The following is a 21446-nucleotide window of genomic DNA, read 5'->3' as shown; positions in this document are numbered from 1 at the left end:
TTAAGTAATTCACAGACGATTACCTCTACATCAATGACAGCTGGACAGATATTGGGGAGGTTTTCCAGAGAAACCACATCATGCCCGGGCACTTTGTTTCTGCCAGCCCTTAGTGTCAAATATGTCAAAATATGTCAGGGGGAGATGGAAGGAGGCTAGTTAGGTAGGTGTGTGTGTGTGTGTGTGTGTGTGTGTGTGTGTGTGTGTGTGATTGTCTGTGTGTGTGTGTGTATGTCTGTGTGTGTGTGTGTGTGTCTGTGTGTGTGTGTGTATCTTTATTGTTTGAGTTTGAGGGTGGGAAGTGATGTATGAGGAGTCTTCTTGATTTACCTGATTAGTCTGCCTGAGGCAAATCTCTAATATTGTTCTAAAAGAGCAAATCATTTTGCATACATTTTCATAATGCCTTTTGAAAGCAGCCATAATACTAATAACAATCATATGCTTAATAAAGAAACAAAATAAATTTACTTTTTCTTTCACAGCTATTTTGCATAACCAAACCATTAGGTGTAAAGAAACACTTTACACCTGCCTTAGTAATTAAGCTCAGACGTTATTTGTATCTCATAAAATACAAGGGTGTAGAATAAAACAACACCAGTTCCTAAATGGATAGATCATTCAGAGTAAAGAAAAACACAACACATTAGAACCGTGTGAAGCAAGAAGACTCAATGGGCTTAATGGCGATGTGTAGTGAGGATAGAGGCACTCAGACACAGGCATGCTGATGTGGTGATGCAGAGCTGCAAGCTGATCTCTGGAACATACCTTGGAGCCCAACCACATGGACTGCTGGCACGGAGCGTTGACACAGCTTATGAACGCCCACGGACACTCACGCGGAGAGCATCAAAACCAGGCCGCTGGCCCCAGCTCCCTGCGCTACAGTACATTTGCTTATGGTGGAGAAAGGAGGGCCCAGCTTGATTTCATTTTCGTCAAGTGGCTTAGACCTCCAGGGTGGATAGAGAGGTGTGGAAAAAAAGGATCAGAAAGCTTTCTGAGTGTGAAAGGAAATGGCACGAAAAGAGTTGCGTGTGTGTGTGCGCGCACATTTGTGTGCGTACTGTATGTGTGTGTGTGTGTGAGAGAGAGAGAGAGAGAGAGAGAGTGTGTGTGAGTGTGTGCTTGCGAGTGTGCAACCGTTAATATCTACCACTTTTTCTTCTGTGGGTCTGTGATCCTATATCCTCTTATTTTGAAAAAAAAAAAGCAAAACACACTTGAACCCCCTTTTCTCTTAAAGTCAGGAGATTTACTTGTGTGTCTGGCTTGAAATACCTCACCGGCTCTCTGGGTTCGCTCGCTGGACTCACAGTTCCCTGTCTGCGAGGATAAAAACAAAAAGGCCCACTGAGCCGTTAAGATTGCGGCGCCCGAAAGCAGACCTGCCAAGCTGTTCTCCTCAAAATATTCAGTGACACTAGTATGCGAGTCGCAATACAAATCAAGCAATGTGGAGACATCAACAACACATAAGAAGTGCAGTAAAAAAAATGACACGCTGTATGTCTTTCAATATGGATGCTGTGTTGTGCAATGGAGCTTATACATCGTTTTGAGTGTCTGTGTACTAAGCCAAGGCAATAAATGTTGATCCTGGCATAGGAAATGCAATTAATCTAAAATCCTAATCCAATAGACCGCTTTGAAAGACCTGCTCTGTACCCACAATGCCCTCCTAAAATAGTGCTTTGTACAGTCTGTCCATTTATTGGAAGTGTAAATTTGAGACAGCGTGCATTAGACACACAATAAGGTCTTAGCAGATATACAGTTCTTGGTTCTAAGTGGCATTGAGGGCTGCAGTTTAACTCACCTTTAAATTATGTATCAGGCGGAATGGCAGTGCTAGATCAGCGGTGGCTATTTGAAGAGGACTGACCAGAGGGGCATGCTGGCGTGTGAGACCAGAGCCTCATGCCATCAGAATGCCTCTGCTTCAAGCCAGCAGTGTGGGCAGATAACCCCATGTCTGATGGGATATATAATCTCTGGTTCTAGTACAGTCATATGCTTTAAGGGGGTGTTGGTGACTGTTTCTCAGACTAGATCACAGATCAAGGTCTGCAGCCAAGAAATGGTAAGAAAGGACATTCATTAACTCAGACAGATTCATGCACACTATACCCACACACCTACACAGACAGACTGAGAGAGAGAGAGAGAGAGAGAGAGAGAGAGAGACCCTAGGATTATCAATTCAAAAAAATATTGATGGATGATAATTACTGTTCTATTTTTCCAACCATCTACAATAATGAGGACAAATAAACACATATATTATATACTTCTGTGAGGCACTGAAACATGACACACATATGATGTATGTGCATTATCCATGTAGTTACATATTAGCAGCACACATACAACTGCCCCCCCCCACCCCACACACACACACACATCAAAACTGTCCTTTCTATTCCATTTAAAAGATGTGTTACGATGGGAATGTAAAGATTATGCAGCAATGGGACACTTCCATATTTCATTAGCAATAACTCCAAACCACCACATCAATCCTTGCTTCCTGTGGCTTCTGACATGCATAACATGACATGAAATACAGCCATAATTCAACTAAGCAATATTGCCATAACATGGAAAATGAAAGTAGGCATTTTTCAAACGAATAATTTACATTTAAATAAGCCAGGCAATATTTCACCTAAATATTTCACTATGTCTTTCAGCTAAGCTTGGTACAAAAAGTTGAAACATGTAGGTGTGTGTGTGTGTGTGTGTGTGTGTGGATAAGACAAGATATAGAGAGAGAGACAAGAGAGAGAGAGAGAGAAAGAGAGAGGGGGGACTGGAGGCTTAGAGAGAGAGACAAAAGAGAGAGAGAGAGAAAGAGAGAGAGGGGGGACTGGAGGCTTAGAGAGAAACTGAGTGAGAGACAGAGGAAAGGGGAGAGGGAGACCTTGTATGGAAAGCTAGCATTTCAGAACAAAGATGACTATATTTTACCAACAAGAACCATGGCTTTATCTGTTGTGACAGTGAATCGGGGCACAGGAAGATTTTTTTCGTCATTAAAATTTGAAAGAGAATATTAATATGAGGTTGCAGACAAAAAGAGAAAGAATCAAAGACGGGGCAAACAGAGGCCAGGTAACCTTAAGGACACTCATCACCACGCTCTCTCAGATGCCTGAGAAAGGGCTGTGAAAAAAAAGAAAACAGCCCTGCGACAGGTCCTGTCTGTGCAGATGGCCTGCATCATGATGTGTTCCCATTGTGACAGCGGGGCATTGTCTGGTCAGCTTTACAGAGGAACACAGTGCTGAGAGGCCGGCTGGACGTAAGCTCAAATGCCACCATGCTGAACCCAACACCACTACTGCATTACTGCAACACCCACCCACTGAAGATGGCCTGGGCAATACTATTTTGGAATCGTTCATCTCAAACATAACGAAAAAACAAAGAATGTGATTTAAGCAAACAAACACTTTGTCTGTAGTACTCTCAAGGGATGTGATCAACAACACAATTTTCTGCTTGGTTAAAATATCTGGCAGTAACAGAAAAGCTCAAAGCAAGGCAAACCTGCATGCCAATTGTTTCACATTACATATTGAGGGGAGGATAGATTGTTTTAAAGGCTAGGTCTGACAGAGGTAAGCAACAACTCTATTAGCTTATATCAGCTTTACATTGAAGCTACACTCTTCTACGCAGAATGCATGAAAACATTGGATGGGGAAAATAATTATTTACCAACCACGGATTGATCATTCATTGCTCGGTTCTACTACTCTAAAAAGTAGAATTCTTTCCCATTCATTTAACTCCAAACTACCATTCCAGAGACTTTAAAATTCACTGCAAACATCCACTGATAACATGTAGCCCCAGTGGCTCAAGGCAGCTTACTTCATCCCCACACAAACACCCACCGCATGCGTCTAAATATGCTCAACTAATGAGCCTGTTGTAAACTTATCAAAAGATACAGTGATGAAATTCAGCGAGAAAAGCCCCCATCCTGCGCTACATTCTCACTTCTCATAAAACAACTTCCAAACACGACTTAGAGCCACCACCACTCTTCCCATCATAATTAATGTCCTATAAATCTCATAGTGTCTGTAATTACAATAATGAGGCCAGTCGGTCTATTTTGGGCGTCTTTTTGGCACCGTACTCTTTATTCAGTCTGTTAGCCATCTCTCTAAGATGGGCTGCCATAGAGAGGTCATACTATGGCTTCCCTGCGTGCTGAGTTGATATAAATACTCTGTCAGGTGAGTAAAGATAACAGTGTGACATGAAGGGAAAGACTGCCAGGAAAAGAGAGGAGAGAGAGGAGAGGAGAGGAGAGAGGAGCTTGTCAGGCTAAAAGAAAAGAACTTTCAAAACCTGTGACACAATCAGACGCTATTGTTTGCCAGAAATCTTTAATGGCTTTCAGTGCCATAGTAATGGCAGTCAGGCTGTTTCTAGCTGAAAATACACCCTGACCCTGGATTGCATATAGCAATTTTAAAGTGCTTTCCTCACTCTATTCTCCTCTGTGCCTCAGACAGATCAACCGTTTCTCTCTCTCTCTCTCTCTCTCTCTCTCTCTGTTCCGCACTCTCTCTCTCTTTCTCTCTTGCGAGCACACACACACACACACACCACACACACACAAAGAGAGATACTCACACATAGATGCAGACACTTTTTCTCTCTCTGCAGATCAGTCATTTGTCACTAAAAGCCATAAGTGTGAAATTATGCTACAAGCTTAATCAAAGTAATGTGCTGTATGTCAAAAGGGTGCTCAAAAGATGGCTCAGTGAATTAGACTTGCAATATCTATATTATCTGACTTACTTGCAGGGCACCAAGGTAGCAGAAAAGTAGGCTATGCTGATGATATACAGTAGGCAACCTTCAGATTCAAGCCTTAGTCTTAGTGTGTGCGTGTGTGTGTGTGTTTGGATAAAAGTGTTGGTGTTTCTGTGCGTGTATGTGTAATTGAAGTGTGAGTCATGATGTCCAGTCATAGGCGGAAGCATCCTGCAAAACAGTTTTAGGCCACTGCATCAACATCTGTCAAACCATTTTAATGAAGATCAATACTTGCTCTGCAGAGCAGCTCAGAACTTTGCATCAATGCAGGCCGAACTCATCTCGTATGCCCCTTCAGAAAAACAGCACAGTCTGGATCTCACCACTGAAACTGACAGATCACACAGATCTTTTAGATGGGTCAAGGCCAGACTCAATTCCGCCTGATTAATGGAACAGCAGAGTAAGAGACATATTTCAGGTCCAAACACTTCCCCCTCACACACACCCCATGCCTTCTCTCGTCATAGTCTCCTTGTTCTGTACTTCAGATCTTTCCAGAAGAATCCCACTGACCTTTCAGAAAGTTAGTGCTTGAGTGGGTTCGCTCTGAAATTGGTCCTGTGCACAGAGGAAGTGTTTGCCACTGCAGCGGCTCCACTGTGTGGCGAGGGGGTCCCAAAGCTGATTAGAGGCCCGGGCCTCCCGTCTCCACGGAGACAATGAAGTGTGGAAATGGAGGATTAATGATAATCGGATGATATGCAGGACACCAAATGGGGAGCGCTCACCTCTGCTGACCCGGTCCCCGAACAGCGATAAGTGGTCCTATCGGGGGAAATTGAGTTAGAGAGCGTTAACTCGCCAGCATGTGTCTTTCGCCCTGTCACTCGGATGCCGTCACTTCAGCCGGATTACTCCATTATTCGCTAATTTTTTTAACCCTTAAAGGAGTACGACGGGAATGTTGGGAAATGAACGTTCTAAAGAATATCTGGGTTCATTGAATTCAACCAGAGCCATATAAAGGTATCTTCTATCTACAAGGCTCTGAATTCAACATAGAATTTTAGAACCTTCAATTGCTGTGGAACGGAATCTTATGTTAGAATGTTCAAAAACCTTTAAAGGTTTTAATCAGGCTCTGGGTTTTATCAGCACATGGGCAGAGCTTCAGTCGCAGTGTCCCCCAAAACAACACTACCTCTTATAGAACCAAAAGGAACACTGCAGAGCTTCAGTCGCAGTGTCCCCCAAAACAACACTACCTCTTATAAAACCAAAAGGAACTCTGCCTATGGCACTGTTTTTTTTTTTAGCTTCAACTTTAATTTGTTTGTTCCATTTGGAGGTTATCTGTCCAGTGTTCCAGGATGATTTACATATCTTAACTACATATTGAGGAGAACTGAGAACCCAATTTGCTTTAGCACCTACCAGTGTATGCACAGAGCCTTGAATAGACACAATTAAATGTTTGAGCTCAGACAGCAAAAGGCCAAAGTCAATGCATAATTAATTTGCATTTGAAATGCACCCTGCATCACATTAATCTTTCAACTCTTTAATCATGTATGTAATCTTTTGGGAAAAAATGCCGTGCTGCTTATCTAACAGTCCCTGTATTGGCTGTCTTTTTCAAGGCTCGGAAATGTCAAGGGTATCAGTAGCTCCCGCACTAGCGGCAGCCTGTGCGTCTTTCCAGTGCTGCCTCCTCTAAAGGTAGCGGCGCTGCATAATGTCTTAGTGTTTGGCCATGCAGAGCGAGTACTAATGGAAGTCAAACTCTATCTCCTGATCCAATATGAAAATATACTCATCATAGTGATCACAGCGATATGATGACAAATTGATGAGTGCCAGGCGCTTCATCAATCTTTATGTCCTCGGCCCGTGTGTGTGTGTGTGTGTGTGTGTGTGTGTGTGTGTGTGTGTGTGTGTGTGTGTGTGTGTGTGTGTGTGTGTGTGCCGCTCGCACTCTTCAGGCGTTGGAGTGGGCCGCAACCTTATTACCAGCTGGCCTTAATGAATCTCTCCACCTCGGAGAGACTACAAAGGCATCCTCCGAGTCTGTCCTACACAGGCCTCATCAGACTTCAGAAGGGACTCTCCGTGCGGAGACAAAACGGCGCAGTCAGAGGCAGACGCTTACAACGTCCCCAGTCGCTACGCACGTCCCAGATAATCCCCGTAAATCTCACCGCACCCCAAACAGAGACCCCCTTCATAAGGAGCATGATCAGATTTTCTTCCGACTTAATAACAAGTCTGTCCTTTGGCATGTGTGTGATTACATTGGATCATTAGGCAAAAAGATGGATGTGTCTGCCAAATGCCACACTTTGCCACTATCCAATTTTACAGCCCGAGTGGTTCTCTGCAAAATTTGTCTTGCATCCCATTGACAGCGTTCGTGTTTCAAATAAGTTATATTCTTTTCAAAGGTTTGTGCTTCTCAAGAAATCCATGGAAATACAAAGCAGTTGAAAATAACCATTAAGAGACAATCCCACAGTGGTGTGTGTGGCGGACTTGAAAAGGAATCAAACATGAAGAAGTCTGCGTGATGAACTGCACAATGACAGCAGAAACGTGTAAACATCCTTTTACAAGTCCTGGATCAAAACTTCTAAAATCACCATGCTTTAGGATTTCACACTGAGTGTGTTTCATACTGGAATATTCACAACTTTGTTTTCAGCAGGGACTGAAAAGCAAACTAACCAATATGCCCGGCATATGAAACACAGCACACAAAGGGTATGCCATGTCTACACACACTCAACATCACATCAAAAGAAACAGATATAGAGAGAGAGAAAGAGAGAGAGAGAGAGAATATGGAGTGTACATGGCGTCCTCATCAGCTTGGCCTGCTCATCTGCACCTTTAATTGATTAATTGTTAGGACACCTGGTGTCCAGGGTATCTTTAAAAGGCACCCTGATGCATTGCGGGTTAGAAAGCGGGCGTAGGGTTGTTGGTGGCAGCAGCAGACCTGAGTCTGGGTTTTGTTAGGTTTTGGTATTTCTTTTCTTTAATTTATTTAGCACCACTACATTACTCCGTGCATCCATACCACTGACTTTACTGACATATTCAGGGTTTCTAATTATTTTGGGTTGGTTATGTTAAACGCTCTCAATAAATTATTGTTAAATCTTCTCTGCGGTGTGGCGTGTGCCCTTGTTTTTGTCTCGTCCTCAAGCCAGGACGTTACACAAGTCCTGGATCAAAACTTCTAAAATCACCATGCTTTAGGATTTCACACTGAGGGCCAGATTGACGTACATTTGCGAATGTAGCGTTATCAGCGCCATGGACACAGCGCAGATTGCGAACACGGTCAGACCCAAGTTTCCGTCGTATTTATCAATCGTTCAATCCTTAGTGTAAACTGCGCCTTTCTCTGCCTTTCTCCGCCCATAAACGCAACTTACGAACGTCCACAACTGAATGGCAGCGCCTACATACAAGCGCAGTTGAATGAAATTAATGGATGACAACATTAAAAAGAATCAAACGTTTACCGATCATGAAATAATACCATACATGATAGGATGTAAACAAGCAGGGAGATAATGAAGATCAGTAGTTCTACTCAAACTACTTGTGCACGTAGGCTATGGAAGATTGGTCAAATCTAGCAAGTAGGAAAGTTTAAGTGAATGACGTGAAAGTGAAAGTAAGACATTCGAAAGGCCAACGAAAGTTAAGGTTGCTTTTGGTAGTACAAATACTTTCACCACAAAAACTGGTGCTGTAAATAGTGATTCTGTTGTCTTTGAAAGGTTCTCTTATTGACGCATTGAACTGCAGTTTGGATTAACACCTGCTTTTACAAGGCGGAAGTATTTAGGCGCAGAATAGAAGTGCGCTTTCAGGAGCAGTCTTTGTACATACCGCGAAATACATAACTAGGCGCTCTTTACTCTTCACCTCCCATCTTTTTACGCTAAACTCCCACTTTCCCCTGGATCCTCCCATGAATGCATATGCATGACATGACAATCGCAATCTGCCACTTTCAGCTCCCGCGACAGGTAGTTTGCGCTTTTACATCATTGCGGGCTGTTTGTACATACCTCGCAATGATTTTACACGCACATTGCGAAACAAATACGCCTGAAGTGGGCGCAAAAGCGTTAGTACATCTGGCCCTGAGTGTGTTTCACACTGGAATATTCACAACTTTGTTCTCAGCACTGAAAAGCAAACTAACCAATATGCCAGGCATATGAAACACAGCACACAAAGGGTATGCCGTGTCTACACACACTCAACATCACATCAAAAGAAACAGATATAGAGAGAGAGAAAGAGAGAATATGGAGTGTGTTGATACATATATATACAGTATGTCTAAATATTTCGAAGCCTTTATCTCTCATGTACTGTCTTAAAATACAGACTTTTTCTGATGCAATAACATCAATTAATCAAGTCCATTAATTAATCAATATGACTCCGGGTGAATGTCTGTGTCCGTCAGCCATTAAGCTGGCTGAGCTTCTATGGGAGTTTGGAACTGAGTCAGGGGCGAGGGCAACCAGACAGCATTGCAATGCAGCTCAGTGTAGACCTGCCTGACCTGTTTAAGGTAATGGATGGAATGAAAACCGAAAAGTAATGTCACTTCTCCTCCAACAATTAGAATAAATTACAGCACGAAACACGGGCCTAAATGATGGAGAAGGCATTTCTCCTGAATGGGGCTCTGCAGACAAACTGCAGAGGAGCTTGTGAGGGTTGGTGTAACATTCTGCATGCTGTCTCTTGAGGAAAAAATCTTAAAGGTCGAGTCAAAATAATGTAAGTGCAGACCGCTCCGTCAGCCTTCTGTCCATACTCAAGGTAACATTAAGGCAATCAATGTCTCTGAGCTGAGATGCATGACAGGGAATAGGCTGAAATGTAATTACCTCTCTAGCCCTCTTAATCTTTCATTCTTCCCTTCCTCTTTCCTGCTCTATCTATCTTTCTCTATCCCCCCTTTTCCCCTTTCTTCTGTTTCAGCACAGTCTGCAGTCCTGGTTCAGTGCCCATCTATCTGTACAGTAAATTGGGAACACACAAAAGCTGAGGTGAGACTACAAAACAGAAAGCCCCCTATCCATCTGGATGAGGGGAGAGGGGAAGGACACAAAGGGGGCCAATGACAGAGGCACAGCCACGGCAAACTCCTCCATTCTCTTCATGCAGTCATTACGCGCCAGTCCCCTTGATTTAAATGTGACAATTGCCCACCTCTTATCTTTCAGCTGGACAGAAGCACCAGGGTCAAAGGTCCCGGGCTCCGGAACACTCACTTAGCACAAGATGGCCCTTCAGCTTTGTGAAGCGAAAAGGCAAGTCAACGAGCCATGAGATACAGTAGATCACTGTCTTAAGGTCGGCCACAAGAGTGCGTGCACAGGTGACCATCTACCAGTCGCCTACAGATATCGGTTTTCATTAAACCAACTGGCATATCGCGGTGTCTGAGCTCAACCTGAAACCAAGGAAGGGTAAAAAATGCAGCGGTATCGTCAACAAAAATGAAAACAAACACTAGCTGCTCAATGCATCATCTGCATAACCAAAAGCATTTGCAAGTACAATCGACCAATTAGAATATCAGAACCTTTTTTGTTTGAGGGGGGAAAAAAACAACCCCATGCTAATTATAGTCTCAGCAATCTCCCCAATCAGGTCAGGATGTACCGCCAGAGGAGCAGGAGAAGGATAGGAGAGGAAGGAGACGAAGGAGGCGCTTACCTGGGCGGTGAGGAGAGAGGAAGGGGATCTTTATGGGGGACAGCGAGAGGAGGTGGAGGGGGTGCGCAGAGGAGGCCGACGGCCCCTGGGCCACCTCCGATTCCATGGCCATCATGGCGGCGGCCGCCAACGCGATCCTCTTGTTGCTGCGCACTCGCTTGATAGCCACCGGACAGCCTGGAGATAGAAACACAGACGCAATTCACCAGAGGCTCGCCAGGTTTCTTAAACGCGAGACTGTAAAGAACTTTTTGTGGTCAGAGAATAAGTACTTTTGTTTTACAGATAGAAATTACTTTTACATATTCTTGACTTCTTATGACACAGAGGCCAGAGTCACCGCTCCAAAAGCTTACCTGCAGGCTGTGATGCTCAGCAACTCAGAACAAAACTTCTTCCATCTCACTACTGCTCGAGGGCTCGACTGCATGGTTTTGCAAAGGCTCATGGGATAGACTATTTGAATGGTGCAGTCATTAACAGAGATAATGTGTTCAAACAAGAGGAGCGTTCTAAAGGAGAGTTCTATGGCCGTGGACATTATCACGGTTTAATTTCTCTCCAGGCATACCCAACTGCTTTGACACCGGAATCAATAAACATCGCCATTTAAATGTAATCACGGCTGCACTCTGGCTACATGCAGCTGTACAGTGGGTTGTTTCAACACTAACTGGTGATGACTTTCAGGATTGCGACTGGGGTGCATAGATGATTGACTGAGCAGGCGCCAGCCTCTAAGGGGAAGAGTGTGTAATGACATCAGTCCACAGCTGCAGCAAATGCTTTTAAAACCCAAACTCTTGAGTACCAATTAAGCCTGACAGCACCCACCCCAACACACACACAGACACAGCCACCACCCCTCTATCCCCAACCCCCCCCCCCCCCCGGCTTGTCCCTCTGATGGAGTGGACGCCTGTAATAGGGGACGGTAATGAGGAGGCTTTTACCAACAGGAGCCAAAGCTTCTGATAAGGAGGAGAGGCAGAACTTGGCAACGGGTGCGGACGGCACCGCACACAAAAAAAGAGAAAGGCATAATGAGTCAGTAGTTGGTGAGTTAGCAGCCCGGCAAGCACCTGCATATCAAACAGACGAGGAAACCACTCCTGCATCTGATGTGAAAAGAGCCTTTTTAGCTTCCATGGCCCGCCAATGACGACAGCCCAAAATGAAAGTGGCTAAAGTCAACATGAGAGTCGCGTAAAACAGAACTGCTCTTTTATCATCCAAATGCCTGCTAATATTTTGTTTTTTTCATTTTCATTTTGTTTTGCTTTTTTCTCTGCTCAGTGCTGTGTTCCCTCCCTTTTGTTTCCCAATTAAATAGCTGTCAACAATGCTTTCATAGAATTTATCCTCCCTGTTCATCTCCCTGCCTCAGTTCAATGATGGGTCTATTAGACTGAAGTCATCTATCACAGAGCTTTACTGCAGGAGCCAGGGATGGGACTATAATCAAGACTCAACAAATGGGGATCCCTGTAAGCAAATGTGCCAAACAAAGGCCCCTCACAAGAGCATATGAATGAAGCTGTACAAACCATTTCCTATGTGGATTACACTGGAGAGTGTATGGATGCAGCAGGAGACATGTCTGCTGTGATCATCCCTTATTGCAGGTTACAGCAGTACACTGAGACATTAGACATAGGTGGAGTTAGGAAAGGAAAATAGCTGGTGTAGAACTCACAACAGAAGTGCTGTTTTTGCTACATTCTCACTGGAATAAAACAAGACTTTGAACATTTCCAGCCTGGAACAAAGGTTTGTTTGACAAGCATATTTTCACATAGCTTGTAGCAGAAGTGCTGCGTCTGTATGTGTGGATTCTATCATATCCCTATAAAATGATCCAATCCTAAGGATACACTTTTGATAATGCCGATTGGCAACATAAACCCTCTGCAAAATGGGCAGATCTCAGAATGTGCCCCACATCACAACCATTCCCCCGCATGCCTGACATAGCCAGAGGAAAAGGCAACAGTCTGAAAACGACGTAGTCAGAGAGAAAGTGAGAAAGAAAGAAAGCAAAAGGATAGAAAGAAAAAGGGAGAGCGAGAGAGAGATAGATAAAAGAGAGAGAGAGAAAGAGAGAGAGAGAGAGTGGTGGTGACATCCTAAAACAATTAGAATCACAATGCAGCCTCCCCACACTAACCCCGCACACAACCCCCCCAGAACCAGCAGCACTTTATCTAATGGGGGCGAGTGGGAAGATCTGAGGGAGTGTGGTTAGCATGCAAGAGTGTGCCACTAAAATGAGGCCACTAGGGATAACTCATACAGCGCCGCTCCAAAGCCACTGCAGAGTGACTGCAAAGACAGATGTTTTTAAAAAGACAAGTAAGAGATGGGGGAGAAGTCCTCCTGTCATCACATGAAGGCACAACTGGGACTAGGGACTCGGGATGAAAAAAAGAAAGAAAAAAAAACGCGACTGCAACCGCTCACCACCTCCTGAGTGATGAAAATTTAAAGCAGAACAACTTCAGTTTAACACCTAACCACGGGACATGCCACGGGTGGGTGCTGAAGATGCGTGACAAGCAGCCTGACACCCCATTATTTGGACAAAGCCCTCAGTGGGCAGCTCCTGAGATGAGAATTGTGACTTATGTATCTGATAGTGGCTCACCCCAAAAGAAAACATGAACAAGACAGCCAGGCAGATCTCAAGGTGAACAAAGCAAATCGTAAAACATCACTGGGAATACTGTCTTTTGAGTGTACTTATTTACTCCGTTATTTACTCCTATTTCTTTTTCATTTTCTTGTTTACTTTCAGGGCTACTTTCTTCTGTCTGGTGATCTGTGCTGCCTGAGTGAAGCACAGAAGAACAGAAGAAAGAAAAAAGCAAACAGCATCAGTGTCTGTGCCTTCTAAATTACTCTGGCAGAGAAACTAGACACCTACTCTGTCCCTCTCTCACCTCTCTCTCTCTCTCTCTCTCTGTCTCTCTCTGGGGTGGCAATTACCGCTCCCCAGCACTTAAATGTCCAGTCCTGTCTCAGGCAAACCCAGGAAAATAAGTCTTCATTAGCTTCTTAAACTGAGATTCTGTCTGATATTTCAATAGAAGCTGCCCTCACATACAGATAACCATAAAGTTTGCACACAGAAGATGTGAGGACACTCCATGTTATTCCTGGTGCTCTCTTCTCTTTGTGGTATTTCTGCTGATGATGTTCTGCCCTCTCTAATGCTGACAATAAGCAGTGCTGGAAGAAGCCTGAGACGCCAGGGAGCTGTCCATTATGTCTGTGGTCCTGAAACAGCAGGCTAGAGCACACACTGGATCTCTCTCTCTCTCTCCCTCTCTCCCTCCACATACTCCATCCATCAGCGTGGTCCTGAGACTACCCCAGTGCTGTTCCAGTGCTCAGATCCCCCTTGCATAGCCTCTATAATGAACTGGCAACTGAACCTATGCTTTCTTATGGCCTGTGGGAAAAAAAATCTTTGTGTTTATTTCATCTTTATTCTCAAAGAGCCTTTATATTCTAATGTACTCCTGCAACCCCCCCCCCCCCATCTTGACTAGTAAAGAAATATGTTTTGCTAAACAAAGCCCTGATAATAATGCCGAGGGCCTTTGTTTGCTCTGAAAAATGGATCAGCTCAACCTATTCCTGGATGCGCTTTCCCACACTAATCTATGAGAGAGCTAAGAGCCTGGCCTGACAAGGAAGGGTGGGGGCCAGGGTGGCGGGGGAGAAGATGCACCACCTCACTGAAGGAGCAGATTGCACTGCCTGCTCGCGGCTCATCAGATGGAGGCCATACTGCACCGCTTAGCCCACTGCTCCGGCTGAAGGAAATATGACTTTTCCTCTGAAGGGCAAGCACCCCGGTTCCGATCAATTAGCACACACAATGGGCTTCAAAGTCAGCTGCCATCTAATTAACTGTTTCTTTCTGCTGATTCGGAAACAAATTCTGTTTGAACTGATGTTTAACCATATGTGAGGCAATAGTCTGGATGAGATGTGGCAAATCACTTCAGGGGTGACACGCTCTGCTGAACGCTCTCAGATCAGCCAAAGTAAACAGAAATATTTATGACTGTGCTGTTGTGAAGACAGAATAAAAGGCTGCATTGATGATGTTGCATTGTGTTGTGCAACACACAGATACCCCACTTTTTAAGGTGTCACTTTTCACGTACAGTATGTTCCTGGAGTCAAAATGTGTGTCTATCTCGCCAACCGTCTGTGTGTCTACCTCCCCCATGTCTCCTCAAGACTGGATGAATTTACTGAATTCTTTTAGCCACAATAAAGTCAATCTTTTCTCATATTTTGTTCTCATTTTGGATATTGAGTTTTCTCGGTGAGAAAAATGGAGCATGAACAGCCTCCATGAGAGAGCGTTCAGGAGCTCACTCCTGCTGATGGTCCCTTGGAGTCTCCTAAGCCTTCTTGAAGAGCAATGCTGCGGCATTCCTGCACAACGCTTCACTGCCTCATCCCAAATCGACCAATCAACTTTCATCTCAATTTTCCAGCACCTGCAATTTCATGACAAAGGGTTCAGAGTGACTTTTCACATTTCATTAGGCTCCGTCAATAACCAGAGGTTGCAAACGCAGTGAGATGAGAAATATGAGTTTAGGGGCAGTTCTAGAGGGCAGTCATCTATGGTAATTGGCCTTTTAGAGGGCAGTATTTTTTGAGTTTTTAACGGCACAAGGTTGGGGTACAACTTTAACACTTTGATTGTTTTTAAGGCATTAATAGGAAGAGAAAACTGAGAAAGATAGCCTTTCTTGGAAACATCTAACGATTCAAGACCAACATGCCTAGACCTTTGTCTTTTTAATTAAATGCCTAGACCTTTGTATGAGGTTTTCCAGCATAGTAACCTGAGGTCAAAATGTTTCAATAGTGTATGGCAACAACCTTGGACTGGACCTAGTGCCACTGAAAGTCTTCTTGATTTTGTTGGAGGGAGAGGCAAAAAAAACCCAGCAAATTCACAGTGCCATAAATAATTTATTCCATTATACTGCTATTCATAGAATTTGCTTTTAGGCAGGATGCTCTATTTAAATTATACAATAGGGTTTGATTGTTGTTGTTTGCATATTGTGTTAGAAAGGCATGCTCCTCATGCATAGAATAGTTGGGACAATCATGCATATCAGCTGGCAATGGATCTGAATATAACCTCAAAGTACTCCAGATAAACATAGAACATCTCACACTAGCAAGGGCATGTTGTGAGCATAACACATGTTTGGGATGTTTTGGCTTGTATAAGCCACTACTGCATGTATAAGTGTCTGATGAGATCATACACTTTAAAAAACAGCCAAACTCAGATGAGCAGCCCTTGAGAGAAAGTAGCCTTGAAACAAAATGGCCTATCAGAGCTGGAAATGACCACTCAATCTGCCCAGACTCAGACATTTGTTTACAGAATTGTTAATTAAATGGCAGATTGATGGCACCACCAGAAAAGGCAGTGACTGAACCTGTTTCATTCAGTGTGATATATCGCAGGATTTTATGGTTATGTCCTCTGCATTCAACTGATGGAGTCATTGGTGCAAAAGCAGGATCAATATGTGTTCCCCTAAAGACTATAAGAGGTCACCTTAGCAATTGCAGTTCAAAGACTTCCAAATGAGAGTGATGAGCTAAATACATCATTTGAATAATTATGAGAAGAATATCAAGTAAGAGAACTGGTATTGGTTTTGATAGATTTTCTTTTCAGTAATATTATCAGCATATTAAAGATATTATTTGAAGATACCATTTTCTTGTAGTTCTGTTCTGGGGTGTTTGGCATATAAAAATACACATGCAATGACAACAGCAATGATGATAGCCACATTGTTTCTGCGTTACGGCAGTGGACATTTTACATTCAACTGAGTACTGAGATATCTTAACATCTAAACAGAAGACAGCCTGTAGAAAGGCATGAACTATAATTTCCAAATTCTCTGCTGCATCTTGCACAGAACATATTTGCAAGGAAAAACACATCTGTAATAGGATTCATACCATTAACGACAGGAAAGACTTAGACCTACATGCTCCTCTAAAATAACAATATTCTGATCATTCAAGCTTGAATCAGTCAGGATTACCTTTTTCTGCGTGACTCTAATGCAAACACCATTCCCAGAGAGGAAAGTTACAGTTAGTTGCATTTCCTGTGTCATGCAGTAGCTGAAACTCTGGAATATGACATGTTTGTATGCCCCGGAACGGAAAAAACAGGTTTGAAATAGGAAATGCTCCGACAGAGCATGTCTTCAAAATGCTTGCGTGGTTTTCTATTTCCATGATAGACAGGCAACAAACTGCTCTGTGTGTTTTGGTGTGTCTGCATGTTGTGAACCAGTGAGCAAAACATACATTTCCATTTGATGAAATATTAAAGCAGGCATGCAAAGTCTGGCCACTCCGCTCATCTCAGTAAATCCTCATTGGCATGAATGCATAACTACCTTGAGCTTCCACTGCGTTTGAGCCCACACGCCTCTGCTCCTGCTCCTCTGCTCCAGATGGCTTATGCCCAGACACATGGACAAGAATATGGACTTGGAATGATGTGCATGAAACATTCATTGCTACTTTTACACGCTTTACATTATGCCTTACTTGCCATAACTTTTGTACTCTCTTCCCATGCGTAATGCACTCGTAATCATCAGAACCCCCATCTCGGCTAGCCATCCTGCCAGGGTGTGAATGCTTCCTAAGCTCTGCTGGTCGTTTATATAGATGACTGTCAGAGGGAGTAATACGTCTCTCGTTTAAAAATACATGATACTCCATTGAGTGCACACTTCAATGAGACCAGGCTGCCGCCATTATTAGGACCCTCACTGTAATGACTTAATTTGAATGTGCACTTATTTTCCTGTGCACAGCATGCACACTATTTACCTAGGCTTACTTCTAACAGTAAACAAGCCTGAGGGGTGGGGGCGGGGGGGCTACATCAATCACAAACACATCAGAAGCTTACACAACAATTACCTCACAACATCACATCCATCTGTAAAGCCACTGAAGTTCTACTAACAGAAGGGCAGAGACAACTGTGTCGAGCTTCAAAGTAGATGAATGAGCTCTGGCAAGGGAGACTGATTACTGTTCAGCTGGGCCTATAATGATCCCAAGGACATACAGCTGAGGATGCAGCCATGGTTGTCCATGTAGTAGATACAATCAGGAGCCATGTCCTTGCTGACCAGCCCTTTCGACAGGGACTCAGTGGATGCTGAAGTGACCAGGACAGGAGCGGGAGCCTGAGAGCGGTCAGTGGACGGCCCGCCAGACACATGCGGCCATTACGCAGACAGATCCTCCCCTGCGGCATGTGAAGTGGGCCACACCGCACTCAGACAAGCGCTCAATCACGCCGACAAGTGATTGATTGCTTAATTACGACCATGACTGCAATACATGCCCACCCCTTCTGTCTGGCTATCAGCCTCCCTTCCGCTGCACGGACCTGCCCCCAGGCTTTCAGCGCCGAGGTCTTAACAGGGGAAGTGTTTCAGTGTTTCAGGGAGAGGCTAATGTGCCCTGACATGGCTGCATGAGAATGTGTTTTTGGCCCTGGGCATCACTTTAGCACAATCCATGTGGTTTGCCAGCACACTGTAAGGCATAATGTTTCTCGTCAAGTTAGCAAGGTTTTTGACTCAAGGAATGAGCTACTCTTCACCTGGGTGAAATTATCTGCTGGCCAAAACATCAACTAAATATAATGGCTACAAAGTCTGAATGATACAACATTTTTCTCAGGCTCTGTACAAAAGCCAGCCATAACACACTAAGGAAAGTATTATCCATAGTCATTTCAACTAAAGGTACACCATTGTATGGACCAACTGTTGGCTGTTGGTGCAAGCCAATGAGAGCAAACCAATCAAAGTCTTTCAGTCAGTCTGCCCTTGACCTATGGCTAAGAAAGAATTCCTATTTCACCTCTTGGTGTGAGTTGTGTACAAACCTCAAAAAAAAAAAAAAAAAAAAAAATATATATATATATATAGCAATATATTGGACAATAACACACACATATTCACACATTGCCACAGCTAGGACAATGCAAAGAGTGAAAAGCAAAAAGTCCTCCTTGACAACAGACGTCCTACAATCAGCAAATGGTGTATTTCCATCCTGTGTTATAATATATAAAAAAAAATAATGACCTACTCTGTAAGTATGCAAATGCTTCTGACCCTTGCTCCAGACACATTGCAATAAACAGCACTTCAACAGCTCAGTCCTCGGCCCTGTTCCATCAACATTTAATTCAGTCCAGCCGAACTTTCCCTAACTAAACTCCCACACAACACACATACAGATGGTTCAGCAATTCTTATGGTTTACATGAGACTGTAAACGGTCTACTGACATTATCTCTTCACCACCGACACTGAGTGAAAAGAAAGATTAAACTCAGCAGCAACATAAAACACACAAATAAATAATCAAATCAGCTGGAACTGAAATCAACCATGCTGAAAAACACCTTATAAATGTTGTCATCACGGTGGTCAGGCCAGTAAAGAGAGTGCAGGTAATACATTTCCACACAAACCTGATATGCGGCGTGGTGACACCAGCAGAGTGTGGAAATTCCTGGAGGCAGAAGCTGGCCTAGATATGCTCATTGCCATTTGATTTGTCACCAGCAGTGGTTTCTCTTGCCTCTGGAAAATTCCTATTTCTTCGGGACCAAGCCAGGTGGTCTCCAGAGCGAGGGTGTTGTTCAGGTACACCTGCAACAGCAAGACGACATGTACAGGTCGCTCATGCCTCAGAAAACGCCACACAAGACACAAGCAATACTGCTCACTTCTGATAAGATCTGCTGCCGTGCTGAGATGGCTTGCTCACCTTATACTCCGGGAGCCTCTTCTCAACCCAGCCCTTCCTAAAATGTGGGGGGAGCACCGTTCGGTACACGCGGGGGAATACGGGCACCAGCTCCACACTTGCGGATGGCTGGAATCCAAGAACATGGGGCCTTGACGGTAGATCGAACTGTAATGTCACACAAATAACAAAAGGGATATGATGGAATGATACACATGGGTTACTTGTTCATATGTTGATAATGTCAATTGTGCTTCAGGCTACTTTGACAAATCAGGCACTTTTAGGACGTTTCCAGACAATTGCATTTGTTTGTGTGTTTATTTTCCACATGGGAGCTTATTCATTGCATCATCCTTCTTAGACTGAAATTGTGTCAGTAAATTAAAACGTAAGAACACATGCCACATGTCAAAGGAGAAACATCTCACACCAAAGTAATAAAATACCACAAGCTGTATCTGTGCAAGACAATGACTAGGGAAGAAACATTTGAAGTAAAAAGATCTCATTGGGTTGAGACTGTTCTGAATCAGTTTTATCCGTTTCACTAGTAGCATTTACCAGTAGGCTGCGAAATTGTGATGATGGCAACTATCTGGTCTATTTCCAAAAGCTTGGAATAAAAACACTCACTCAAGAGATACTGGCTATGCTTACTGAGTCATGCCGCTGCCACATTAAAAATCTATCAGAAAACTCGGGGGGAAAACTTTTGAGATGCAAAAAAAAAAAAATCTCTTTAAACACAAGTGCTGCATCATCGCCCTTCATTTTCCCTACTGCTTAAGCGATCCTCCCACCCTCACAGTCGCGTAAATCCTGGGCCTGTAAATGTTGCTTAGTGCAATGAAAAGTCAAGGTCTACATCATTATCAATATGCCTGAGAAGTCCTGATCAAGCCCCTTTTGCATGCCCTGGTGCTCGCATGGAAATTGTGCTTCTCAGCTCTTGGAGCTAAAAAAAAAGCACCTCTTGTGGACCTCGGAAGACACTGCAAGGCACACAGTGCATACAAATCTATCCTCAAACCGGGCCCTAGTCCTCTGTTCTCCGCATCAATGTGCCCTCAGTGCAAGACACAAAGTCAAGATTAGGACAGGGGGCACGGCAGGCAATCTGTTAACACATTCCAATCTCCACATCCACCGAATTAAATATGCACTATAATTGCGTTATTCTGAGCGTCATTTCAGCATCATTCGGTTAATAACATTGCTATGAAATTTGTAGCATCCTTATTGAATAAAGTAGGCTACTACTAAACACTTCGGCAGCAGACTTGTCTGTAATCTTATGTAGCCTACGGATGAGAATGTTTATCGTGATTTGATATGATACACATGTTGTAGATAACTTTAAAGATGATGACAAACTTTGTCGGCTATAGGTAACATTTTCATAAGGCAGTAGCAATACCTGGACATTTTGAAGTGGGAACTGATGGATGGCTGGCTCTGTCGTTGGGGGTATTCGTATCAAAGGAATGAGCGGATCACAGGACAGCTGCCAGCTAGAGAGCCCCTGCAGCAGCGGAGGTGGGCGAGCGGAGAGCAAGAGGGGCGCGGGAACAGCGGCACCCACCCGGCACAGTCCCGAGCCGCTGGGGATCATCCATACCCAAGGAGGCGGCTCTGCATTCATCTGCCACAGCTGCGACTGACCCTTTAAGCGCGGAACAGGGATCATCCCTACATCCTACACCCGACGGAGTCCTCTGTGTCCGTGTCCTTAATGGGAGTTGAGGGAGAATGGGAGATACATCAAAAAGCAGATCGGACTACGTGGGAGATATGCCCACACATATCTTCATGGTATTCCACGTGTTGAAAACAGCAGAGGGAAAACGGACATAAGTAAATCAACTCTGCTAGCATATATAGAGATTCATTTTGTGCAAAAGAGGCAATCTTATGTCAAAATCTGAACGGCATATTCTTAAATGTCTGCATATCGTATAAAATCGCGCTAGACAGGCTATTCTGCAATATAGTCTTTAATATTAAAATGCTGAACTAAACTACTTTCATTTTGTGTACTA

General features: G+C 43.8%; 1 protein-coding gene across 1 annotated transcript in view; it reads right to left on the bottom strand.

Moving 5' to 3' along the window:
• The window catches only part of tcerg1l (transcription elongation regulator 1 like), a 62096-nt gene extending 41002 nt beyond the window's left edge, over nucleotides 1–21094 (bottom strand). The window contains exons 1-4 of the mRNA XM_076298831.1: nucleotides 20825–21094; nucleotides 19426–19572; nucleotides 19127–19307; nucleotides 10546–10722 (exon numbers count right to left, since the gene is read on the bottom strand). Coding sequence (XP_076154946.1) covers nucleotides 10546–10722; nucleotides 19127–19307; nucleotides 19426–19572; nucleotides 20825–21094 — 775 coding nt within the window. The remainder of the gene's footprint in view (nucleotides 1–10545; nucleotides 10723–19126; nucleotides 19308–19425; nucleotides 19573–20824) is intronic.
• Between the last annotated feature and the right edge of the window lie 352 nt (nucleotides 21095–21446).

This window comes from Alosa pseudoharengus, unplaced genomic scaffold (genome assembly GCF_046254945.1).
Source record: "Alosa pseudoharengus isolate Yale_2024_CS ecotype anadromous, Long Island Sound unplaced genomic scaffold, YU_APseudo_1.1 YU_APseudo_1.1_scf_21, whole genome shotgun sequence".
In the NCBI taxonomy this organism is placed as follows: Eukaryota; Metazoa; Chordata; class Actinopteri; order Clupeiformes; family Clupeidae; genus Alosa; species Alosa pseudoharengus.
This window is presented reverse-complemented; position numbering and strand designations above follow the sequence as displayed.